At 43.3% G+C, this 23,647-nt stretch overlaps 1 protein-coding gene across 3 annotated transcripts; it reads left to right on the forward strand.

Annotated features, from left to right (window-relative positions):
* The first annotated feature begins 215 nt into the window (after positions 1-215).
* pde4a (phosphodiesterase 4A, cAMP-specific) lies at positions 216-22,313 on the forward strand. 3 transcript variants are annotated; one of them, XM_080511543.1, is made up of 15 exons: positions 216-1,072; positions 2,990-3,175; positions 3,584-3,620; positions 3,790-3,860; positions 4,597-4,646; positions 7,611-7,723; positions 12,816-12,909; positions 13,028-13,191; positions 14,481-14,579; positions 14,682-14,846; positions 14,955-15,054; positions 15,450-15,604; positions 15,759-15,881; positions 18,552-18,734; positions 19,011-22,313. In XM_080511543.1, the coding sequence occupies exons 1-15, from the start codon at positions 870-872 to the stop codon at positions 19,503-19,505; spliced, it is 2,238 nt and encodes a 745-aa protein (XP_080367669.1). In that variant the 5' UTR covers positions 216-869; the 3' UTR covers positions 19,506-22,313. The 3 variants fall into 3 exon arrangements, with proteins under 3 accessions (XP_080367669.1, XP_080367670.1, XP_080367671.1); XM_080511544.1 differs by having other exon boundaries at positions 216-728; XM_080511545.1 differs by lacking the exons at positions 216-1,072; positions 2,990-3,175; positions 3,584-3,620; ... (1 more) ...; positions 4,597-4,646; positions 7,611-7,723 and adding an exon at positions 10,431-10,511.
* The last annotated feature ends 1,334 nt before the right edge of the window (positions 22,314-23,647 follow it).

Here is a 23,647-nt window from a genome sequence, read left to right on the forward strand (position 1 = left end):
CACAGGCGCCGCGTGTTGCTCTATTCTAGCGCCTGTGGTCTGTTGCTCGTACTGATCAGCCTTCCTGTTGCTGCAGAGGAACTGTGAGCTGAGAGATAAGGATAGTGACAGCATTGGGGAGGTGGGGGGGGGGGGGGGAGGAGGAGGAGGAGAGAAACTAACACACTACAGAGGACAAACAACTTTGTGAATTAAAAGAGATCGTCACAGGTCTCGCAGTTGTTTTTACGGCGAGGGAGTCTTGAGAGTTGTAAATGTGAGAGGCAAAGTGACCTGGACAACAGATGGTGAAAGAGGCCTGGCCCGGGCAAGACAGCAGCAGCAGCAGCAGCAGCAATGGGACTCAATCAGGGTTGAGGTGGTGAAGTATCAGAGGATTCGGAGCTGGCAAACAGACAGACTTCAGAAAAAAAGAAGAAGAAGAAGAAAAAAAAAAAACCCTGCACAAGTAAGGATTAAGGAGACCTGAATAAATCCTGGGAACAAACTGAGGATGTGAGCAGGGGGAGCTGGAGTTTAAACATCCAAGGCCTTGAGGATCACAGCACAGGATATGCATGCTGATGAACTTTGACTCCTCCGGCAGGAGACGTGCAGCAAAGCAAGACTAAAAGGAGGATCAGGTCTGTTATTAGATCCCGCTCCGGATTGAGGACAGTTTGTGGCACGTACAGCAGATGCTGCTGCTGCTGCTGCTGCTGCTGGTGCTGCTCTGTCTCCCTCAGAACGTGAGTACGCACTGAAAAGTGGATGAGGGGGACCGCGTGGGAGGGAGGAAAGCCATACGCAGCGAGACTGCCAGTAGTAAGCGCAGGCCGGGTGAGCTGTCTTTAAACCGGTCAGCTTCGGCGGGGACAGAGCTGGCAGCGATGAGTCAGAGGAAGCTGACACGACAGCTGCGGCTGTGGGAGAGTCCCGACGGTCCACCCTCCCTCGCGCCCGCAGCCTCTCTCACCTCACCTGTGTCACCGGGTGATCAGACCCGCGGTCACGGGGGCTCCGCACTGTTTCGACGCATGAAACTGAACCGCAGTATCCAGGAGCGGCGGCGCTCGTGCCACTGTTTCTGCAGGTAACGCTTGTACACCAATCAGCCGCCTGTTAACGTGTGTGAATTGCCTGTCTTCATGAAAATAAGCTGCAGTGATGTGTGAGTATGATAAACATTTCATTTGTGCAATGAGACTGTAATGTGACTCAGCAAAGATGATCTGTGAGTAAGTTATTCCAAGCACATACTGTGATAACCTCACTCAGATGGATTAGATTTTGGGAAGTGGTGAAATCAGAATGCCGAATTCTCATAATTACTTGGGGAAGTTTGCAGAAAAAAAAAATAAATTAAAATGGGGGATTAGTGCGTGAAGCTTGCAGAAAGTCCCGATGGCAGACATTTGAGGAGTGTTTTTCATCTGTCGGGAAACTTGTTTAATGATAATTCAATCTGTAGCCACATTCACAAAGCCTCCTGGAGGAAGGAGATGCTCATAATTGGCCAATTTATAAGTAAATTCTATAAATATCACAAGGCATTTTAGAATTTGATCTGAAAGAAGTTCACAACTGCATTGACAACAAACCTCAAGCTTTAGGAGAAACGGGGAGGTGTCGTGGAGATAAAAGTGATCCTATATTAAAAATAGATGCAGTAGCTCCACTGCAACGTGCTGAAACGTTAGTATAATATTTAAAAGAGAGAGACAATTATAGACTCAATATTTTTTTATATATATATAGAAGTCTTGTTGCTGGTTTAGTGTGTAACACAAGCCTAATAAATCAAGCAGCCTGTATTTTACAGACGTTGTCAGGTAAATTAGTGTGTGTCTGCATTGTTACCTCAACAATATCCATCATTTTCTTGTTATTTGAAGCCTGATCTAAAGCTCTGCTGGATCAATAGAGACTTCAGTTTTTGCTGCCAGATCGAATCTTTCTTTCATCTTAGAAAAAGTTGGCTTCACCGCTGCTGCAGTTGTTGTTGTAAAGACAGACGGGTGTAATGCGAGATGTGCGTTGCCTTGTCCCCTTTGACTAAGCCCGCCTTTGATGGAGCTGGCAGATTAGTTTGAGCTTTGTGTTTTGAGTTTATTGTTAATCAGTGATGTGGCGCTGTACGGACAGATGCTGAGCGTCGTAGTGAAAAGAGAAGAAAAAGGCACTGATTCACACACGAGTTAAAGTTCCAAATTCAAAGTGATACGTGGAGGGGTTTTTTTTTTCCGTAAGTGAACAGTATGTATGTTTTTATCACAATGCAATTGTAACTGGCCTTTATTGTATTATTTTCCATTCAGTGCCGAAACATGATAAAATACACATCAAAGTCGACTTATTCTATTTTAATCATTGCCTCTCCAAAATGAGAATGGATTGAGAACGCTGAGAGAGAGGGAAAAAAAAAGTATCCTGCATTTTTCAACCCAGAACGGTCTATTTCCATTTTCACTAGCTTGGGGTGTTCCTGTCTTTTCATACATGTTCCTGCACGTCTCAGAACATTTCCACCACCTGTAGATCAGTGGAAACGTGCAACACTATTGTGTAGCGTGCCACCACAAATACACACATGAAGGGAATGGAAAGCCATATCCTGCTCCCTCTAGTGTGTTTCTAATCTGTGAAGATTTAATTTGAATCTGAAAGAGATCTGAACCCTTGAGCGGCCCAGAGAGAACCTGCGGTTGATGTGGCACGTTGTACTTGCTTCAACATGAGTCTCTCCAAAGTATGACTTGTCAGTAAAGTGTAATTCTCCGAGCAACTCAGAGGCATTCTACCAACCCTGCAGCAGAGTCACAGCGGCGTGTGCTCATGCTGTAACGTCTGTCACGTCTCTCACACTACAACTTTTTCCAACTTCAAGAAGGCACAGATGTGTTTTGGTATTTAAACATCAACTTGCTCCTGTTTATTGTCACTATGAGTAATGGAAATCGAAGAGATTGTTGTAAACAAATATCCTTCCTGTGGACTTTTACTGTTTCAGCTTTGATTCAGAGAATGGTCCCTCGCCAGGCCGCAGCCCCATGGATTCGCAGGCGAGTCCTGGGTTGGTGCTCCACCCTTCGTTCCCCCAGAGCCAGCGCAGGGAGTCCTTCCTGTACCGCTCGGACTCAGACTACGACACATCCCCCAAAACCATGTCACGCAACTCCTCCATCAACAGTGAGGGGTAAGAGTCGAGCCATCAACCTGGATCCATCACGCCGGAGACAGGACTTGTTTTTTTTCTCTCTAACCCCATAGTGTCCACTCACAGGCCCGATGCAGCAACTGCATATTATCCCAGTCACACAGTAGCGGCTATGATTGCCATTATGCACGTGTAATGCAAATTAAATCCTGCTGAATTATCTGAGTGACTGCAGTGCTCTGCTTCCTGATGTATCTTTCAGGAAGCTCGCAGCAACTTAAAACCTTCTGTTGGAGAGTTTCAGGTTTATTTCTCTTTTTAGATCCACATAGGTCTCTCTAAACATCCTGCTAACGGATACAGCTCTCATATAAACATTAATACTGAGCCACAGCGGGCCAAACCACTCACTTTTACCTCCTTTTATTTCCACTTTTTACCCTGCAGGCACGCCGAAGACATGATTGTCACCCCTTTCGCTCAGGTATGTTTTCCTCATGAACCTTATCAGACACGTTAAACACTCTAAAGAAGGAGAAAATATGGCTAATTAGCACAGTGAATCCCCCCCCCCCCTCACTCCCTCCCCGTGCTTCTTCCCTTTCTCTTCTCTGCTCCTTCTTTCCCTCCTACGCTGTCCATCCATCCTCCAGGTGTTGGCCAGCCTACGAACTGTAAGAAGCAACTTCACCATCCTCGCCAATGTCACAACACCCACTAACAAGTCAGTATCTTGCTGTCAAACACCCTCCTCCCCAACTTGTACCGTCATGACTGCCTGCTTAGTTTGTGTATATGCTAATGTCTCCATTTCCTTGCTCCCGTGGGGACACACTTTAGCCATTATGTATAACCATTTTATGATTAGCAGTCAGTGCTCAAGGAAAATATAATCTGCATTATTGGGCCCATTTTCAGCATCCTGGCTGAGAAGTGTATGCACAGAGCTTCATGCTTCATATGTATGTCCCTGACTCTGTTCCCAGACGATGGAGACGGTCAATGCCTCTAAAATTACTGTGTCTTGCAACGCTGTGGAAAGAAGGAGCTGGCAGGCTTTTAGCTCCACATCAATATGATATATAAAGCAAAGAGCCACAGAATTATCAGCATCTATAATTACCTTGAGCCGTACCCTGAATATGTCTCACGTTACATATCTACATAACTGTGTCATTATACAACAAAAGCCGTTTTAAACTGAGGAAGGCTCAAGTTTTTTCTTTACTTTGTTGTTCTTCCGTTTAACAGGGTGAGTTTAAAATGAACCACGTTGCAGAATTATTCCCTTTTTACTTATATTAAAATATAACAATATGGTCCTGTTGTAAAGAAATGATACACCTATGTGAGACAAGCCTTGTGTTGCTTCAGACTGTCGTGACAGATGCCTGTTAACCCCCACTAGAGGACAGTAGTGTGTTTATCTCTCTCTAATGTAATGTTGTGTTCGTCCACAGGAGGTCACCAGTGACAAGCCAGCCCACTGTGCCCCAAGCTACCCTCTCTGGTATGTTGTCAGCTAATTAAAACTCTTAGTCCATAGAGTTTCCTTTAAGGAGAAACCAAGACTCCCACATTCCCCAAATGCATCGTTATTAAGGGAAATGAATGTGGAGCATCACACAATATTGTCTGGCTTGCATGGTGGGTATTTTAATTACCTGCGCTGCATACATATTTACGAGACAGTATGCCTTTTGAGCAACACTGACACGTCACACACAATATACGAAAGCATAACATTAGCTTCTGTTCTCAGAAGTGCCGTTGTTCTTTGTTGCACATATTCAAAGAGGTGCTGGAAACTCTTCTGACTGACATGGCAACTTAACTCGGTTGTTGCAGATTTTTTTTTATTGTTTTTTTTTAGCTTACATGTGAATCTCCCATTGCATCACTTAAAAATGTGCTTTATTGGACTAAGATCCAGTGGGTGTTCAACCCAAATGAGTCATCATGTTGGAGAAACCAGTTGATGCCCTGAGTTTGTCACATAGTGTGTTTTCTGCTGGCAGTAGCGCTCAGAGATTTGGGACAGGGGATGAACACGTGTAGCAACAATGCTCAGATAGAATGTGGCGTGTAAACAATGTGCATTTGATACTAACAGACCATGAGTACGTTTCACCACGAGCAGCTTACACCGAAGTCTTAGATGGAAAGTCTTTCAAAGACTTCTGAATGGGGCAGCAAAAACTAAGACCCAGCAGATCGGGTGACATTTTTCTGAATTTCTGTCAATTTTGGTGAGACTGTCAACACTGTTTCATAAACTTGTTTCCTGCTGCTGCTTTGACCCATCTGCTTCAAAGTTCTGCATTTTGTGCATTCAGACATTCGATGAATGATCAGAGAGAAGATTGGAGTCGAAAAATGATAAAATAATCACCTATAAGCACCAACAACTCCAATAATGTTCCTTTAGTTTTTCTTTGTTGTAGTGCAGAGTATGCATGATAAAATGTCTATATTTTCACATAATCAAATAATTACCTCCAAAGATTACTAAACTCTCAACATTAATCTAATTTGGTTTCTAATGAAACCTTCTGGTGGAAAATACAGTGAAATGTCAAGAAAACTTCTCTTAAAGCTGTTGCCTTATGCATGTTTTTACAAACTCACCTGGACCACATGGTTTTGAGAATATCGGTAGTGTGATAGTTCGGGTCTCAGTGTTGTGTTGTGTCCGCGAATCAAAATTTCGGTAAAAACTAAATAGGTTCTTTGAAATTTGCTTGGTGGTTTGACGGATTGGAACGTTTTGCGTGCCAATTTGGCCCACGAGCATCTGAAGTACATACCAATACTGTTTTATTAGACTATATGATGAACAAGCTCAAATGTCATAATAATACAGTGCAGTTTAAAATATTGTATCTGCCACAGTTTCTCTCCAGACTAACGATGGCAAAAAGCTTGTGGCTCCTCTGAACACGCTGGTTTTCTGTGGCATTTAGCAGCCATATTCTCATTAATCCACCCTCATTTCATGGCTCTAATTCATTAGCAAAAATATTCTCAGCTACATCATGGATCTATGGAGTAAAAAGCATGGTTGCCCTCTGAGGTTCAGTTCTGGGTCTCAATGTTATGTCCTCTACCTAATGTTATAGGAACATTGGCACCCCCAGTGGACAAACAAAAAAACTACAATCACGTCCACTGAAAAATTATAGTTAATCCTTACTGAGGTTTATAATCGGGAAATAACCATATTTGCTCATTTATCCTGTCTGCCATAGGCTTATTTTATTAAATACACCCAGTGCATTTAGCAAGCCATATTTGGGCTCCTTTAATGCAAATAAGACATAGTATATAAGGACTTAATGGTGTGCAAGCAATCTTTTACCAAAACTCATTGACACACAAATGCCATTTGGAGATGTCTTATCCAGAAATGTGAAATGGGTGGGATTTTGCTCAGTTTTATACTTTACAACAGATTTTCAAGGAAATTAATGACATGTAAAGATGCTGATTTGAATTTCTAAAGTGAAAAAAAAAAAGTTTAAATATGCTTGAACTCTCCGGACAGAAACTTCCTGTTTAAGATGGAAATTCAGCATTATTTTAACCAGGGCAACGTAAGACATTTCTGTCTTTTCTTGTTATTACAGTTAACTAGTTCCTCCCGCAGGCCATATTGAACCATCTTGTTGAAAAGTTTTTGCCCACAGGCCACATGTTTGACACCTCTGCTGTTAAACCTGCATATGAAAAGGAAAGTAGATCTGGTTTCTAAACTGCTCAGATTAGCTTTCTTCCTCCTTATATTTGGTTTGGCCTTCAGTTAGTCATCTTAACCAAGTATAAATATTTAAATAGTTTGCTTAACTGCCTCGTTAATGGCTAAATAGATACTTGTGTTAAAGAACAGTTGTGATCATGTATGTTATGGCTTGTATATGTACAGAAAAACAAAACAAAACACAAAATACCTTTTTATTCTACCTGAATGCATATTGATCTAAAACAATGAGAAAGCATTATAAAAAAGAGTTTCTCTGATTGACGTGTCCAGCATTGAAAATAAAGCATGTCATCTGGTAGAACTGCCCTTTAGATTAGTTATTTAAAAAAACCCAAACTGTTTTGGTCCACCAATGAGTGTAATAGGCTCATTTTAGTTTTTTTTAAAATGTCAAAATTATTCTTGTTTGGTCTTTTTTCGTTGAAAACAGGAAGTCCTTGCATCTAAACCCACTTCATGTAACTTGATTACTCAGTGGAGACGACTGTTACTGTTACTTCAGCCTTTCACTTAAAACAAGTCAAGTAACCAGTTACTTGAAAGGGAAGTAAAGATACCTGAAAAATCTACTCAAGTACTTTTTCACTTGCACCCTCTGGCCTTCTGAGAAAACATGGGATCCAAACATGTACAAACCACTTGCTTTCTAGACCCTTTTTGTTCATTTCGACTGTTGGCTTACGTTGCTTCATGTGTTGTGTGTGTCCTTGCCAGAGGAGACATACCAGCAGATGGCTCGGGAGACTCTGGAGGAGCTGGACTGGTGTCTGGACCAGCTGGAGACCATTCAAACCCACCGCTCAGTCAGCGAGATGGCCTCCAACAAGGTGCACACCTGTCCACACTCAGACATGTCCATCTTATTTACATCACATATTTACTCAGAATGGTGCAAATATCCTCGAAAAAAACCCCAACAGAGAATGTCTTTACAAGAAAATTGTATCATATTATGAGGCGTTGTTGTTCTTGGGCTGCAGCTGTAGTCTGACTTTCCCCTCACTGGTGTGGAAATAGAAAGGATGCAGCTTCTCGAGGGTGAATTATTGAAATGACCCAAAAGATCTTTTTTTTTTCAGTCTCCTTCAATATGTTTCATGCGTAGTTTCCATACATATTCCCTTAATGTTGGTCCACAAAAACAAAACGCATGAGCACGAGTAGTAGATATACGGACAAGTCTTCTTTCTGCTGCTGGTCAGTCGTGGGGTCGTAATGCTGTATATGATTGATTCATTTGGGCTGTAATGTACCACATACACAGTAAACCGCCTCTTTGTGATTTTATGGCTGTTGATGGACTGGACTAGCAAATATGAATGTGTGGTGTGGTTCAGGACTTGTTGCTGTGGCGGCGGTATGACATGCAGCCAGGTGCTGATGGATTTTGGACACTGTGGGACTTTTGCATTAGTGCATCTGCATGCCTGTGTACATCGACAAGGTTGCTGTTTTTTATATTTGTGGGGAAAAGAGAGAGACGGAGAGAGAGAGAGAGAGAGAGAGAGAGAGAGAGAGAGAGAATATTTTGGTTTGTGTGTGTGTGTGTGTGTGTTGGGGGTGTGTGGGGGGGTGCAGGTCCTGATGCTGCTGTCTCTGCTGTAACCTTGGTTGCTATCGAACAGCAGCAGGGTCTGCCCTTCCCTTTTAGTCATTGGCTTGCCACTGTGACCACAAGCCATGTGGTTTGTGCAACGGCCAATGAAACAGAGGTAATGCTCCTTTAATAGTGTTCTGCCTTAAAGAGACAGCATCAAATGGCTTGTTTGTTTTATTCCCGAAATTCTTCTGCCGCAATTTCCTTCACGAATAATAAATAGTAGGATTCTTTTTGGATAAAATCTGGATTTTAATTTAAAAAACGGAACTGGAATGTGATGAAAGGTCCCCCATCCATATGTCTGTGTACATTTCTTTGTGTCTGTGTCTGTGTGTGTCTCCTGGGGCAAATAGAGTCTCTGTGAATATGTTGCCGCCTCTTAGCAGCCGCAAGTATGCTACAGAAATCCTCCCCACCGTGCCAACATGGAGGTGCACACATGAATATTCCCACTCAGTCTCTCACTCTTACTCACACCCTCGCTCACACACATATTTTCGACAGACGTACATGCTGTCTTATTGCACATGCGCACTTGGTCTTGGAGAGGAGGCAAGCACAGACACACGCACGCACGCGCCTGCAGCCACACTGCCTGATTAGCTTGCGAGAGCTGTCTACAGCATCCAGGGAAATGGCGCAAGAGGCAGAGCATTTGAGGAAGAACGGCAGCCTAAAGCAGCGGGATTAGACCTCTGGCATTTTGGCCAGCTGAGGCATGGAATGAGCCGGAGCAGCGTACTGCGCTACGGAGGTATCAAGAGGCAGCCAGTGCACTGACTAAGTGTTGCTGGCGATCGGGGTGAGACGGCACAGACGGGCTGATGCACCGGTAGGACTGGGCCGGGCCTGTGGATCTGTACCGTGGGGGAGGGGCAGGCGACACAAGGAGAGGGAGCCTATTTTTCCAGACCAAAGCTCTGGTGTGATTCTTCAGGCTGACCGTCTGCTACAGGCCTGCTCGCATCCCTCTCCGTCTCTTTAGCTCCCGCCTTCCTACATTCTCACCATCCTTGTTTTTCTTTTGCCACCATCATTCCCCCCCCTCCCTCCTTTTCCCAATGTTCCTGCTGTCATCCCAGCTCCCCGTACCACCATCACTCAGTACAACAATCATATTTCTGTCCTGCTGTTGCCATCTCTGCATTCCACTCACCTCCATTATCTAAATTTTTTATTACGGCTTGTCAAGCAGCTCAGCTCCTGCAACATAATTTTTTCGTGTACATCTCTCTCTCACGCTGCCACTCATCTCCTCCACTCGGCTCCTCTCTGTGCCCTTCAGACGGTCCCCAGCTCCCCCTGTATTTCCCTCCATCTTCGCTCGTTCGGCTTCCATCCACCTTTACCCTGCAGTGTCTACAGATTTGGGTCAGTCTGCTCAGCAAATGGGATAAGATGTAGTCACCACAGCAGCCGGATCCGGGGGGGGCTCCTGGTCTGCCCATCAAGGGAGACCCACATCGTCCGACCACACTGAGGCTGGCGCCTGACTCAGGACTGACTGGGTGGTCTGCTTCGGGGTTCTGCATGTAGGCAAGGACAATCTGCACCAGCAGCCCCTGCCCTCACCCCTTTCCCCGGCTCCTTTGCCCCCTCTTGGGGCAGCCGTCACTCTGGAGTGTCCCGGCTTGACTGGCTGTGGCCTTTCCCCACACACCCTGACGACGCCCTCATGCCACTGGGGCACCCGCAGTGCACCCGCCCCGATCCACTACCGGACCTCCTGCCTGTGCCATCGGCCCAAACCGCCCGTCACCCTCAACATGGGTGTGGTGGAGGCCATTGACCCGGCCCCATCCTCCTGCCCCTCACCTGTACCAGGGGGCTACAGGCTGCCCCGCTCCTCCAGCTACAGCCCCCTGCAGGGGAGGGCAGGGGCAGAGCTGGACCTTGGTGCGGCGGCGGGAGGAGTTCTGGAGGGGGGTGGGACAGCGGCGGAACGCAGGACGCCCTTAGTGGACCTGTTCTGTGAGACCTGCTCCAGGCCCTGGCTCATCGGTTGGTGGGACCAGGTAGGGTTCAGACAGCTCACAGTGAGACAACAAGGCCTGGCAGTGGCTGTCTTCAAAACATGCTGTGGGCTCTTGAAGTATTACTGTTACATCCATGCATGCTATAACAACTTGTGTATTTGCTAACTCCATGTCTGTGTGTCTCTATTTTTGTTCAAAAGTATTTGTGTCTACTTGTGTGTGTGGTATGTTTACAAGGAAGAATCATTGAAGGTGCTAAAATGGAACATAAACCAAGTGAATACTTGTGGTTAAGGAAGTCTTCCTGGGTCTGACAGCGAAAGTGTAAAGTACCATATTAATGACTTTACATAATTTATGCCTGAATCCATTCAGGAAGAACAGTGATAAGGAAGAGACTTTATTAACTGTGCACCATGTTTCTATATTGCAGCCCTACTGTAAACAAAAAGACAATATCAGTCTTCGCTTTCATCTCTCTATACCTGCTCTACATTTCTGTCCTCTGAGAACACACTGGGCTGCTTAAAAAAGCTGTGGGACTTTGTGAAGTAGTCTTCACTGCTAGTACATAGCAGTGTCACATAATGTCCATTTCCATCCTCCACACCTGCGTCCCACATCCCTGTCTCTCCCTCTCCTGCTCGCCCAAGGCTGGCCTCAATACAGACTTAAGGAAGGAAAGCGTATTGTCCGTGAAGGACTAACTCATCATCTGAGGGATACTTATTTCTCTTTGAAATGTATTTGTGTTATTCAACAGTCTTGATGCATAACATGGTTTACACTTACCCAGAGGGCTTGCTTTTAGCGTGGTGTCTTGTCATTGTCTCACCAAAACAGATACACGTTAGTCCTGGATTAAGATTGTTGGATTTGCCACCCCTGTCTTATTCTTATCTAAATTATGACATACATACATATACATGACCGGAGCACTGTCACCTTCATTTACCTTCCTATTTATATGTTGTAGCTGATCACTGACAGTTAGAAATGATACATCCTCCACTGGGCTCACTCACATATGCGGGTGTGTGAGTGTGTGCCCTCAGTCATGTCTGTACAGTGTTTGCATGTTTGTTTCATTAGTCAGTGTCAGAAGAAGAGTGTTGTTTGTCCTGGCACTCAGACTGGCACTATAGAAGTGTTGGTTGGCAGCTATGACTCAGCGATACAGCATTGGGGGGGTTGTGATAGAGAGAGAGAGAGAGAAGATTTGGGTTGAGCCTGCTGCCTAAGTGTGCCACTGGGCTTGACGAGCATCCCTTGCTCCTGATGACTGATTCTGCCTGACTGCTCTTACGATTTGTTGTTACAGAACCTATTTGCTAGGCCTGCCATGTAATGGGCACCAGGCTAGATAGGGGTGGGTGGGAAGTGGGGAAAAGGAGGCATAGTTGTGAGCGAAAAGCAAAAAAAGACAGTGGTAACACATAAAGTGTGTGAAATGGAAGGGAGGCAAAGTGGAGCCTGTGACAGAGCCGGATTTTCTGAGCTGTAGGGCAACCACGGAGAGTGTTGTTTACCTCAAGAGGGAGGGAGGAGCGGATATAAGCAACAGAGAGATGTGGAGAGGGAGACAGCAGAGGAGGGGAGGGTTGACCTTGGTAAAGGTCAGAGACACCTGCCTACTCCCTCAGATTGTCACCCAAGCAGCCACCGCTCTCACATCACGCTGAAGGACTGACTGTGAGGAGGCAGTTGCCACGGCAACTGCTCCGGTTGCCATGGAGATTGTTATGTGTGAAAGATCAGTCAGTAGGACACAGACTGAGGGGTCTGTCCGAATCGCATTGTGCTTTTACATGATTCGTCTGACAGGGAACTATTAAGCCTCCCGACATTGTGTTCCTCCATAGAAACGTAACATTACATGCACTCAAAGAGAACTCACAGGATACACTTCCTTCTGTCTGCGTGGATAATGTATTCAAGTAATTGCATTTGTGTATGCACTGCAAGGATCTGCTGACGAATTGTTTGACACTGTATATGTATAGAAAACAATAAGCATGGCATATTACCGCAGAATATCACTGGGAGTCAAAGTGCAAACACATCGAGTCGGGGTACTGTACAGTCTGTTCTAATCTGAGAAAAAAAGGAAGCATGAATCATAATTGATTTTGTCACCCTTTAGTAATTGAGGTGATAATTTATTTTCTCATATTAGGTTCACGGGAATGTTTTGTTGTTCTGTATTTATGTGTGCAAATGGAATTTAAACGACAATGTTATTAATTCTCATTTTTACCCATCAGTGTGAGTCTGTATTTTTGGTGACCCTTTATGCTGCATCTCAAATCACTCACCTCAGTCTCTGTTGTGTCCTCCCCTCAGTTCAAGAGGATGTTGAACCGGGAGCTGTCCCATTTGTCAGAGATGAGTCGCTCAGGGAACCAAGTGTCAGAATACATCTCCACTACCTTTCTAGGTAAAGTAAACCTGCCACCAATGTGTTACTTGCCACTATATAATTTACGGCTACAGGGTGAGGTACAACCTGCCATAAGCCTTCATCATGACTGACCTTTGACTTTCAATCTTTCCAGATAAGCAGAACGAGGTGGAGATCCCATCTCCAACCTTGAGGGAGAGAGAGAAGCCCATGTGTCACATCAGTGGTGTGAAGAAGCTCACGCACAGTTCCAGCCTTTCCAACTCCACCATGCCTCGCTTCGGTGTGAAGACTGAACACGAGGACGCGTTAGCTCGGGTAAATGGACGGAAACTTGTAGTATATGGATGCACAGCAACTCGACAGACAAGCTATGATTTTCTTGCCATTCTTTGCAGCATATCCTACCTTTATTCCATTAAGCGGGTTGGTAGATGTGCGGTGTAAGGTATTTCAACATTTGATGAAAATCATTAATTGTGACTCACTTTCAAAACCAGATGAGACAAATGGCTGGAGTTGAATTGGGTTAACTGGAAATGGGTCAGTAGCATAACGATTAAAAAAGGGCAAAAGGAGCAAAATCTAAATATAGGAAGGGTCTGGTAAAAGCAGACAAACAAAAACATTGATTCCTCTGAATCAAGGATGGGAAAACTGTCCTGTAGACTAAAGGGGATTACATTGTGTGAGTGCCTATGACATGGACAAGTTAAAGGTACACTGGGGAAAAGTATATCAGGGTGTGTGGGAACTTTCAGAATGAATCTAAAATGCATTATAATCTTTAGAGTTGAACGTAATGTTACCTTCTCTAAACTTTTGAATGTACATGTCCCCCGGTTCACTGCTTCAGTGCTTTTTGCAGAACTATCTGTTAAGCTTAACGGCAAAGTTCACAACAGGTGTTTGATCCATGAATCATCGACCTATACTCTTGGCTCAATTAGAATTTGGTATTTGAACAGTTCTTCCCATCATGCTGTTCACATTTTGACATCATGAGACCAAGACGACACTCAACAATTGATCAACAGTACTTCGGCATTGAAGGCTTCAAACAGGATGTTCTCTGATGAAAGTGTCCACTGAGCTCAGTGTGTTGCATGAACAACACAGGCTTAATTTCATCTTCATGGACAACAATGCTCCAGCTCATGGGGGTGGCATCATTAGGGAAATATCTGCTAAAGACTGGGGTACCTCAAATGGAGTGACTTGCACTTTCTCTCGCTCTGAATCCCATAGAAGAGCTCTGGGATGAGCTGAGTCACCACGTAGAGGCTTGTAACTCTGTACCCCAGTACCTCAATGATGCCATGCCTCAGCAGACAATCATTCCACTTTTAAACACCATGAGATGTAGTGTATCTTAATAGGTCAATCTAATAGCTTGTTCATGTCCCATTAATTAATGAAAGTTGAGTTCATGAAAATATTATCAACGTTTTGCTCATCCTTTTGCTAACCTTAGGGAATTGGGGTTGTATTCTAATAAGCAACAGTTGTCAGAACCCAGAAAACTGTGGTGCACATTAAAATCAGTAATAAAAAAATCCCACGGGTTATGTACCGATGTGTGTTAATTTTGTTCTTTGTGCCTTTAGGAGCTAAACGACTTGAACAAGTGGGGCCTTAATATCTTTCGTGTGGCGGAGTTCTCTAATAATCGACCCCTCAGCTGCATAATGTTTGCCATCTTCCAGGTGAGAGACAGAAACACGTGCCATAAGCAATGATTTATGTGGTTGAGTGTAACGTGTAGCACGTCTGTGACCATGACCCTGTGTGGCCTGCCCTTGCTGCAGGAACGAGATCTACTAAAGACCTTTCGGATCCCCCTGGATACGTTTGTCACGTACGTGATGACCCTGGAGGACCACTATCATGCCAATGTGGCCTATCACAACAGCCTCCACGCTGCAGATGTCACTCAGTCTACTCATGTACTGCTATCCACGCCAGCTCTAGACGTAAATACAGCTGTTGGTTTACTTATGTCCGAGAGACTTTTATAAATATCCAGCTGATTTTAAATCGACATTCATGACCATTTTCTTCCTCTTGATCTTCATTGACAGGCTGTATTCACTGATCTAGAGATACTAGCTGCGTTATTTGCTGCTGCCATTCATGATGTGGATCATCCAGGAGTATCCAACCAGTTCCTCATAAACACCAGTGAGTTACAATTTGCTTGATATTGGGGGGGGGGGGGGGGGGGATTCTGGATCTTGTGACCTCAAAATAAAAATAGACACAATAATGAAACAACTGGTCAGCAACCTTGAAAAAAACATAACAAAACAAGGCTGTTTTACAGAGTTACTTCTGTTGCTCAGCCGTTTCTCACCTGCCTCAAAAACCACTGCAAAGTGCAAATGGCAACAATTGAAGCACAGAGAAGATTAGTTGACATGTTGAATTGTGTCTCTTCTGTTGTTATTCTGAAAGGAGATTCATCTATATGAAGCGTATGAGATGGTGTGAAGACAATGTGCAGGTGACAGTAGGAGTAGGAGCACACTGATCCAAGATTCTGTTTTTCACTCATATGTCTGTGTTGCTTCCCCCAGACTCAGAGTTAGCCTTGATGTATAATGATGAGTCGGTATTGGAGAACCATCACCTGGCTGTGGGTTTCAAGCTGCTTCACGAGGATAACTGTGACATCTTTCAGAACCTCAGCAAAAGGCAAAGACAGAGCCTGAGGAAACTTGTTATAGACATGGTGAGTGTTTGGTGACATTATGATTTGGTCCTCCCTACTTCAATAGTGTTTACTTGCTCCTTGGCTCTTTCTCCCCTCCTATGAACCTTCTATTCTTTCTGTTTCTCCTCTGATATATTCACACTTTTGTTTTGTTTATTTTCTTTTTGGCCAGGTTTTGGCAACAGATATGTCTAAACACATGAGTTTGCTGGCAGACCTCAAAACAATGGTGGAAACCAAGAAAGTGACAAGTTCTGGAGTATTGCTGCTTGACCACTACACTGATCGGATACAGGTGAGATATAATTCAGATGTTCATTGAAAGAAGCGAGCTTGGAAATGTTTACATGTATTCAAGTGAAAACTGCAAACTTTTGGCTGCTTGTTACACAGGAATAATATTCAGCCACTGAAATAGGTGCTTTTGCAATGTTTTCCGAACGCATTCTCCATCTCTGTGTAAAGAGGGAAATCACAATTCTTCGGTCACAGTGATGCTTATGCTGATCACTATTTTCAATTTAACAACTGTATCATCATCTGGTTCACATGTGGAGACAGTTTGTTTTACATACACCAAATAGTGAGAGGGCTGAAACAATCAAGACAGTTTAAAGAAGACTGAATGTTTACATCTTACTTTTTTCTGTGTGTGCACCGCTGGTGTGCACCAATTATTGGCCTGAGAAGCCAATCAGTGTTTCCAGCTTTACTGGCATTTCCATGTGTACAATGGTCATTTTCAAAAGTGTTTCCATCTGAAACATTTTGTAACAAAAACATCAAAATAATGCAGTTTTCAGTTGATCTTTGTTGTGTTGATGCAGCTTAAGTCCATCAAACATGTGCAAAATGTTATCAAGTCTTAGATCCAGACAGGTTTGGATGTGGTGATCAACATCAGAGGCGAAAGTGTGTATTACTTTGTCAATGATGACAAATCTTGCTTGATTCTTCAAGACTGTGAAAAAAGAACAGCAACATTCTCTGGATATAGTTTCTGTCTTTCACCTTATCTGACCTGGCTGTGTGGCGCTGCTAACTGTCGACCACCAAAGCGTGAACATGGGATTTAGCAAAGATGGTGATGGAAAAGAAGGAAGAAAATCATGCAAGTGTTTCCCCAGATGTCTCAGTGTCTGTGTGAGTGCCAAAGAGGAGGTGGTTTGTGCCAGTTTGTGAAGCAGGCTGTTTGCTGTTTTTCAAAACCGATACGGATGCAGTATTATCATGTAATGTGAACTTCAAAAACTTGGCCTCTGAAAAATTATACCTGAATGCATTAAGCACAGTTTATTGATTCCCTTGGGTAAATTGTTGGTCTGCATTTAACTCATTTGATTGATAATTAACCTGAACTATACATACAAGTAGCAGTGTGTTGCGTCGTGGGATTTAAACCTGGAAACCTCTCAACACAAGCTTTTCTCCCTAACCTCTCGGCCCCCACTGCCTTGCACTGTATGTGATTCAAGAGTGTGGAAAGTAAAAAAAAAGAAAAGAAAGAAAGATGTGTTTTAATGTTCATTGGATAATGGATGAGCTCTTGTGGATAAGTTAGGTGATTCAAAGGTTTAAACCAGTGATTGCCAACCAAGGGGTTTGACCCCCCCACAGCAGCCCACCAAGGGTTCATGGGGGGTGAACAATTAGGGAATGAAAATTTGGACTGACAACCAAAGACGGAGTGTGAACCCAAAAACGTGAACTGATCGCGACGGAATATATAACAAAGAAACTTTATTTCACATATAGTTTGTCATGAGGTTCCTTCAACTTTATTTGTGATTTGACAGGGTGTTGTGGGCGTTGTAAGCCGCTAATGACTGTCTTTAAAAGTATAGTTTGGAAGATTTTATTTATGCTTACTTTGTGCACAGATTGGCAGTAGAGAGGACTGCTTCTCAAAGTTGCAGCTGTTGGTTGTTGTTAAAGGGGTCATATTATCCAGCTTTTCAACACTTTCACATGGGTCTCGTTGGTCCAAAAACATTGTATTCAAAGTTTATTGCTATTCCTTGATTTTCAGCCATGTCAATATTCGGTCATAGGAGCTGCATTCAGAGTCTGCTGTCTGTGTGAGCTGGAGGAGGAAGTACTTCCTCTCCCGGTGCCATGTGCCAGAGCAGAGCTGCCTAATTGTGGGAGGGTCAAAGGAATTGGGGTTGACTAAACCCCTGATGACACTATATAGGGTTTGATTTCTGATTCGTTTGTTGGAGCACACGCTTTTTTGAAATTGAAACAAGTCAGGGAGAGCAATGACACATTTTCTTCACTTCTGGGGTGTCATTCCCAGGTATGGATCGCATAACTGTTGGAAAACCATTACAAAGACAATTTTGCATAATATGACCCCTTTAAGGGCTTCAACAATCATCAAATTTCCCTTTCTCACTTGTGTAAGAGACTCCTCTTTTCTTTTTTTGTCGACTTTTATGGAAATAGAGGTCGTCTTGAGACACAAAGTGGCACTGAAAGGCCGGTCTTACATGCTTACCTTAAAATGAGAAATCACGGCGATATCTTCATGTGCAACTAGTTTGTGTTATCTCTGAAGCGATGCTGCAACAAGTGGTGTTGAATGCTTTCTGTGCTTTTGAACATTTTGGCACACTTTCTTGTCAAAGCAAGTGTCTAAATGTAACCCGCAAAGAGCAGATGCTGCGAGTTTGAAGAAAGAGTAAAACGCTTAGAAGGCACCTGATCAAATATAGGAGTTGTAGCTGCAACTGGCAGAAGAGGTAAAAGGAAGAGAAAATTTAAAAGCGGCGATCAGAAAACTGGATTCGTGTCAATGGTTCGGGTGTTGTTCTTCTGAAATGCAGAATATCAAACAAGCAGAACGGCAAACTATATCCAAAGGCATGTAATGCCCATGCAACCCATGCAATTTGGTGTGATGCACATTTTTTTTTTTTTAACAATGCACGTAACGTTATGTGTAATGTGTGACCGTGTGCAGGTGTTGAGGAACATGGTGCACTGTGCTGACCTGAGCAATCCCACCAAGCCCCTGGCTGTGTATCGACAGTGGACGGAGAGAATCATGCAGGAGTTTTTCCGCCAGGGAGATAAGGAGCGGGAGCGAGGAATGGAGATCAGCCCCATGTGTGATAAACACACCGCTTCTGTGGAAAAAAGTCAGGTAAAAAAAAAAAGAGAGAGAGAGAGAAGAAATCTGCAGTGAGCAAGATACACAACTGTGAAAGGGATTTCTGCACACAACTGGATAAGTGTTAATGTTGTAGGTGGAGTGATAACGACAGAGCAGGGAGTGATTTTTCAGCTCTGATCGCAGCAGTCCTACTCCTACATTTTTAATGCTGATTTGCAATGATTGAAGTGACACCACAGTGCTTGCTTGCAACATGTCACTCATTCTTTCTCTCTCTCTTTCTCCCTTTTTCTAAACTGGACATAGGTGGGCTTTATTGACTACATCGTCCACCCCCTGTGGGAAACATGGGGGGACCTTGTGCACCCTGATGCCCAGGACATCCTGGACACGCTGGAGGACAACCGGGACTGGTACCAGAGCACGATCCCTCAAAGCCCATCGCCGCCTCCCGTGGGCCAGGACAAGGAACTAAACGCTTGCATTGACAAGTTTCAGTTTGAGCTCACCCTGGAAGAGAGCTCTCAGACAGAGCAGGAGGAGGACGACAAGCCCACGGCGAACCACACAGCACAGGACTGCGGCCGCGGGGCGGACGAGAGTAAAAAGGAGGAAGAGAATATAATGGCAGAGGAGGAAAATGAGGACATTATAGAAGAGGAGGATGAGGTGGCGATGGAGGAGGAGGTGGAGGAGGAGCTGAAAGCTCAGCTGGGTGAAAGGCCTGAAAAGGGCAGACTTTCTGACACAAGTCCTGTAGAGGAAGAGGAGGATTCTTCTTCACAAGCTGAAGATACATGAGTTGGGCTCCTGTATGTCCCTCCCCATTTGCACACGTGATCTTGTTCATCGTTTCAATGGCCAAACCAAGAACAAATAAGACTGCAATGACAATACAGACCTTTAAATATATTTTTCAAAAAGGGAAATAAATTAAAATCGCTTAAAGAGAAGTTAATTACACAGCAACTGTAGATTCGGAGTGGTGGCGAGTCCTTCGACTGATTCCACAATGAACTTTTTAGACTGACAGGAAATGAGGAGAGCATTAATGTGAGTGATTGAGGGCAGCGTAGCACTCTGGGACTGGAATGCACACACATAAACACACACAAAGTGGCAACACAAAAACACAAAGAAAGAAAAACAGGACCAAGGCAAATAGGAAATGCCAATCTAAAGTGTTCATGTACATTGATCTCTCATGCTGGTCAATTTGGTTTATAATTATACTGTGTTCTTATGCGTAGAATTGCATAGGAACCCCACCAAAAGTACAAATAAACTCACACACAGACACACACGCACACACATAGTGTGTTTGTATGTGTGCATTTACATGAGGGACATTGATCAGTAATGAATCTCTTTGGAAAAAGCCATCCCTTAATGGAGTGTTAACTAGTGTTCAGTCAGTATTAGTAATTCATGTTTGTTAGAATCTCAATAGAAACCGTTCTCCTCGGAGAAGCTACACGTCGAGTGACTTTTTTTTCCATTTCTGTCGGAAAGAAAAATAAAGAGAATCCACAGAGTTGGAGGAGGAGAGGGGAGGATATCTAAGGAAAGGAAGATGCTGCGACGAAGGGGCCGCCAGGTCCCGTAACCCCTTTTCCCTTTACAAGGAGAGTGCTACTGGTGCAAGATGGCTCTGTGCCTTTCTGAAACACCAGCTTCCTGAATGGAGCTGTCGTGAAGCAATGCATTGTGGGACAGGAGTGTCTGATTTTGTTACCATTTTTGATTGTCTCTTGTTGAAGATCTTCTCTTTACTGTTCATGGTATTGTGGTGTGTTTCTCACACGTACAGTTTCTGTGGTGATATGTTTTCAGCTGTAAGTCTTCCTTTGTTGCTCTTCTGGTAATATAATAACTCAGAACTCTAGATGCAGAGCAATCACTACCACCACCACCACAACCGCCAGTGGACTCTTTCCAGCTTGTATTGTTCTTTTATTTCTTTTTCTAATTCTAATGATTTTTTTTTTTTTTTACTTTCTGAGAATAAGCCATGCGATGCTTTGAAGCATACGTTTTCTGCCTATTTTATATTTAACAGTTGCTTAACATGTTTAAGGGGATACGGAGTTATTTCATCAGCAGAACGCATTATTGCTCGCCATCTCACACCCACTTGCACTCTGTGTTTATGTGTCCTCATACGCAACAATTTTCACCAAAGTCGAGGATGAGAAACTTCCGTGGGTAAAGTGACGTAAGGGTACAGTTTGTAATATTAAAGTTAGGCCATTTTTCTGCATTGGGCGGCAGCAGTGAGTCACTGTTTCTCGAAGATGCAAGTAGTCAGCTGTTAGCTTCTACCAAGAGCTTCAGCAGTTATGATTTTGTATTATTTCTTGTGTAGGAATCTTCTGTTGCTTGTTCTATTCTTGGACTGAATGCAGGTAAAATGGCGGAGTGACTCACGAACAGGGTTAACTTTTGTACATTTCTCTGCACATTCTGATGATTAGTTCGAGCTTGTTTCTGACTGAAAATATTACATACTGTACCTTTAAAAGAACGTGGATGAATAGGAAAATCAGGCAGGCAGAATGTCAGGGGGAAAATGGAGTTTGACTTAGCCAAAAGGAGGTCTGGCAGTCCCTAATCATCCTTGTTATGTTTGATGCTTTTTTGCCTTAATGTCAGATGCAGGGTACATACCTGCCAGTATGTAGATTTATAAGATATAAAATAGATGTCCTAGTATATTTATATCATGTCTGTATGCTTATTTCCGTATCAGTGTGTCTATACACAATGTATCCAGCATTGCATTTAAAAAGGAAAAGGGAGGAGACGTTGCTGCCATTTAGTCGTGTTGTTGCTGTGCTCGGACCAACTTAAAGAATGTGCTGTTTTTTAATTAGGAAGGCAAATATTACTGTCTCCTGGCTATCTGGATTATTGGGAGGTATCCATAGGAAATAGGAAATAGGAGTTTGCAGGTGCAGGTGTTTGATTAAATAAGGATGTCTCTTGTTTAAATCAGACCAGATACTGATATCTGGACACGGTGTGTGTGTGTGTGTGTGTGTGTGTGTGTGTGTGTGTGTGTGTGTGTGTGTGTGTGTGTGTGTGTGTGTGTGTGTGTGTGTGTGTGTGTGTGTGTGTGTGTGTGTGTGTGTGTGTGTGTGTGTGTGTGTGTGTGTGTGTGTGTGCTTGTTTGCATGGTTAAGTGGTCATGAGTAAGCGAGTGAGTGATGGTTAAAAGGGTTAACAGGAGGAGAAAGATCTTTGCATACATGTCACTTTTCGCTCACTGGCACCGCCACGTCTCGTTGAACGGTGTCCGGGGTGCGATCAGCACAGTTTAAACAGGTCACAGCTTGTTTGGGTGTTTGTTTTCTCACAGGGTAAACACAAATACTATCACAAAAGAATAACAAGTGTGGTTCTTTGGAAGGTAGGAGCACGTTTCTGCAGGTCAGTAACTGAGCTTATCTGAAGACACCACAGCTGGGTGCAACGGGAGCCTGTGTGTTTGACCTGCTCTGTCGCAGGATGGAGCAGAGCTGCGGGGCCACCACACAGACTTCTCCTTTGGTGAAATGGGAATCCACAATTACTACTGCAGTAACTGAAATAAAAAGATTCCCATATGCATTGGCCTTTTTCTTTCTTTTAACATGTTGCTTTGTTTTTGTGGCTTCTTGTCCTCCTTGTCATAAGCTATAAAAACATTAATATTTAATTGCCATAGAAACACGATACTGTAGCAATTGTTTCTTATTAAGGAAATTATTCAATTGATTGATTGCTGCCATTCTTTTTAAATGATCAAAAGAAAACCATGGGAAGCGTTTTCTTTGAACAGTTTGTGTACAGTTTATTTTTATATCATTCTGGTGGATGGTCTGGTAAATGAATCATGTGTTGATGATATAGCTATAAGCATTACCACTCTTGTACATAATGTAATATTGGATTGTAAATGATAAATTTATTCAAGTCATAATGATTGACAAATAACCACTTACAGTTAAGTGATCCACTGAAGCACTGCAGGCCACATCCTCACCTTTTCATTCTCCCATTTTTTTTACACACTCGTCCAAACGTTCTGTTATACTCTTCAGTTAATTATTAACACTTATTGTGGAAATCAGATATATTTGTACTAGCACTTTATTTCATCAGGTTTTAAGGCAGACGGTGTGTTTCAGGTAGTGTACAGTCTGTGCTGGTGGTTTGGTCATTGGCGGTCACCTGTTGATTATATTCCAATGGGGCCAAATCACAAATCCTCATCGTTAACCCCTCGCTAGTCATAATCGAACAGACGAGCTGTTCTCTATTTGATGTCCACATGAGATTGAACTTTTTTGACGAATGAAGTCAAAGTAAGCTGATGGAGTCACATCAAATGTGACACTTTTAAAGGTGACAAATGTGTCGTTATCGAACTTGGCCATTTCTAGCACTATCACCACCTCTGTTTCTTAGTAACTTTAATCATTATCTAGCCTGATAGCCCAAATGTCCGTCCCATGGTGGCCTACTTAGCTGGTTCCCATCTGGGTTGCTGTCAGGTTACGTTGTCGCAGACTGACTCCCTCTGAGAATAATTCTCTGGGCTTTAATTCATGTGTTTGTTCATGAGTGAGAACAATTATTCAAGGGAAAAAACATGAAATGATTGTAATATTTGTAAATGATCTTGCTGTAATGTGTAAAATGTGTCCAAGTTATTTTTTATTATATTATTTTTATGAAAGTTTCTCCTCTTGACAGAGCTGAGGTGTCATTTTGTGAATAATTGCATTTAATAAGCAAACATCTATATATAAAACAATATTATAGTATATCAGTATATTTTTCTTTTATTTCACTGTTCGGTACTGTAAAGTGTGTTAAAAATACAAATAAAGCAAGATTTTTATATTAAATGTTGCTATTGACTGTGATGAGTCTCTATGTGTGCCAATGCACCATGTGCT

The sequence above is a fragment of the Blennius ocellaris genome, assembly GCF_963422515.1.
Source record: "Blennius ocellaris genome assembly, chromosome: 16".
Lineage (NCBI taxonomy): Eukaryota > Metazoa > Chordata > Actinopteri > Blenniiformes > Blenniidae > Blennius > Blennius ocellaris.

What these genes read in the sequence shown, in the direction of transcription:
- pde4a (XM_080511543.1), top strand. Translation starts at nt 870, where the DNA reads ATGAGTCAGAGGAAGCTGACACGACAGCTGCGGCTGTGGGAGAGTCCC. An exon ending in TCGTGCCACTGTTTCTGCAG is followed by an intron (nt 1,073 to 2,989) that starts GTAACGCTTGTA and finishes TTACTGTTTCAG; the next exon opens with CTTTGATTCAGAGAATGGTC. An exon ending in GGAAACTTGTTATAGACATG is followed by an intron (nt 15,605 to 15,758) that starts GTGAGTGTTTGG and finishes CTTTTTGGCCAG; the next exon opens with GTTTTGGCAACAGATATGTC.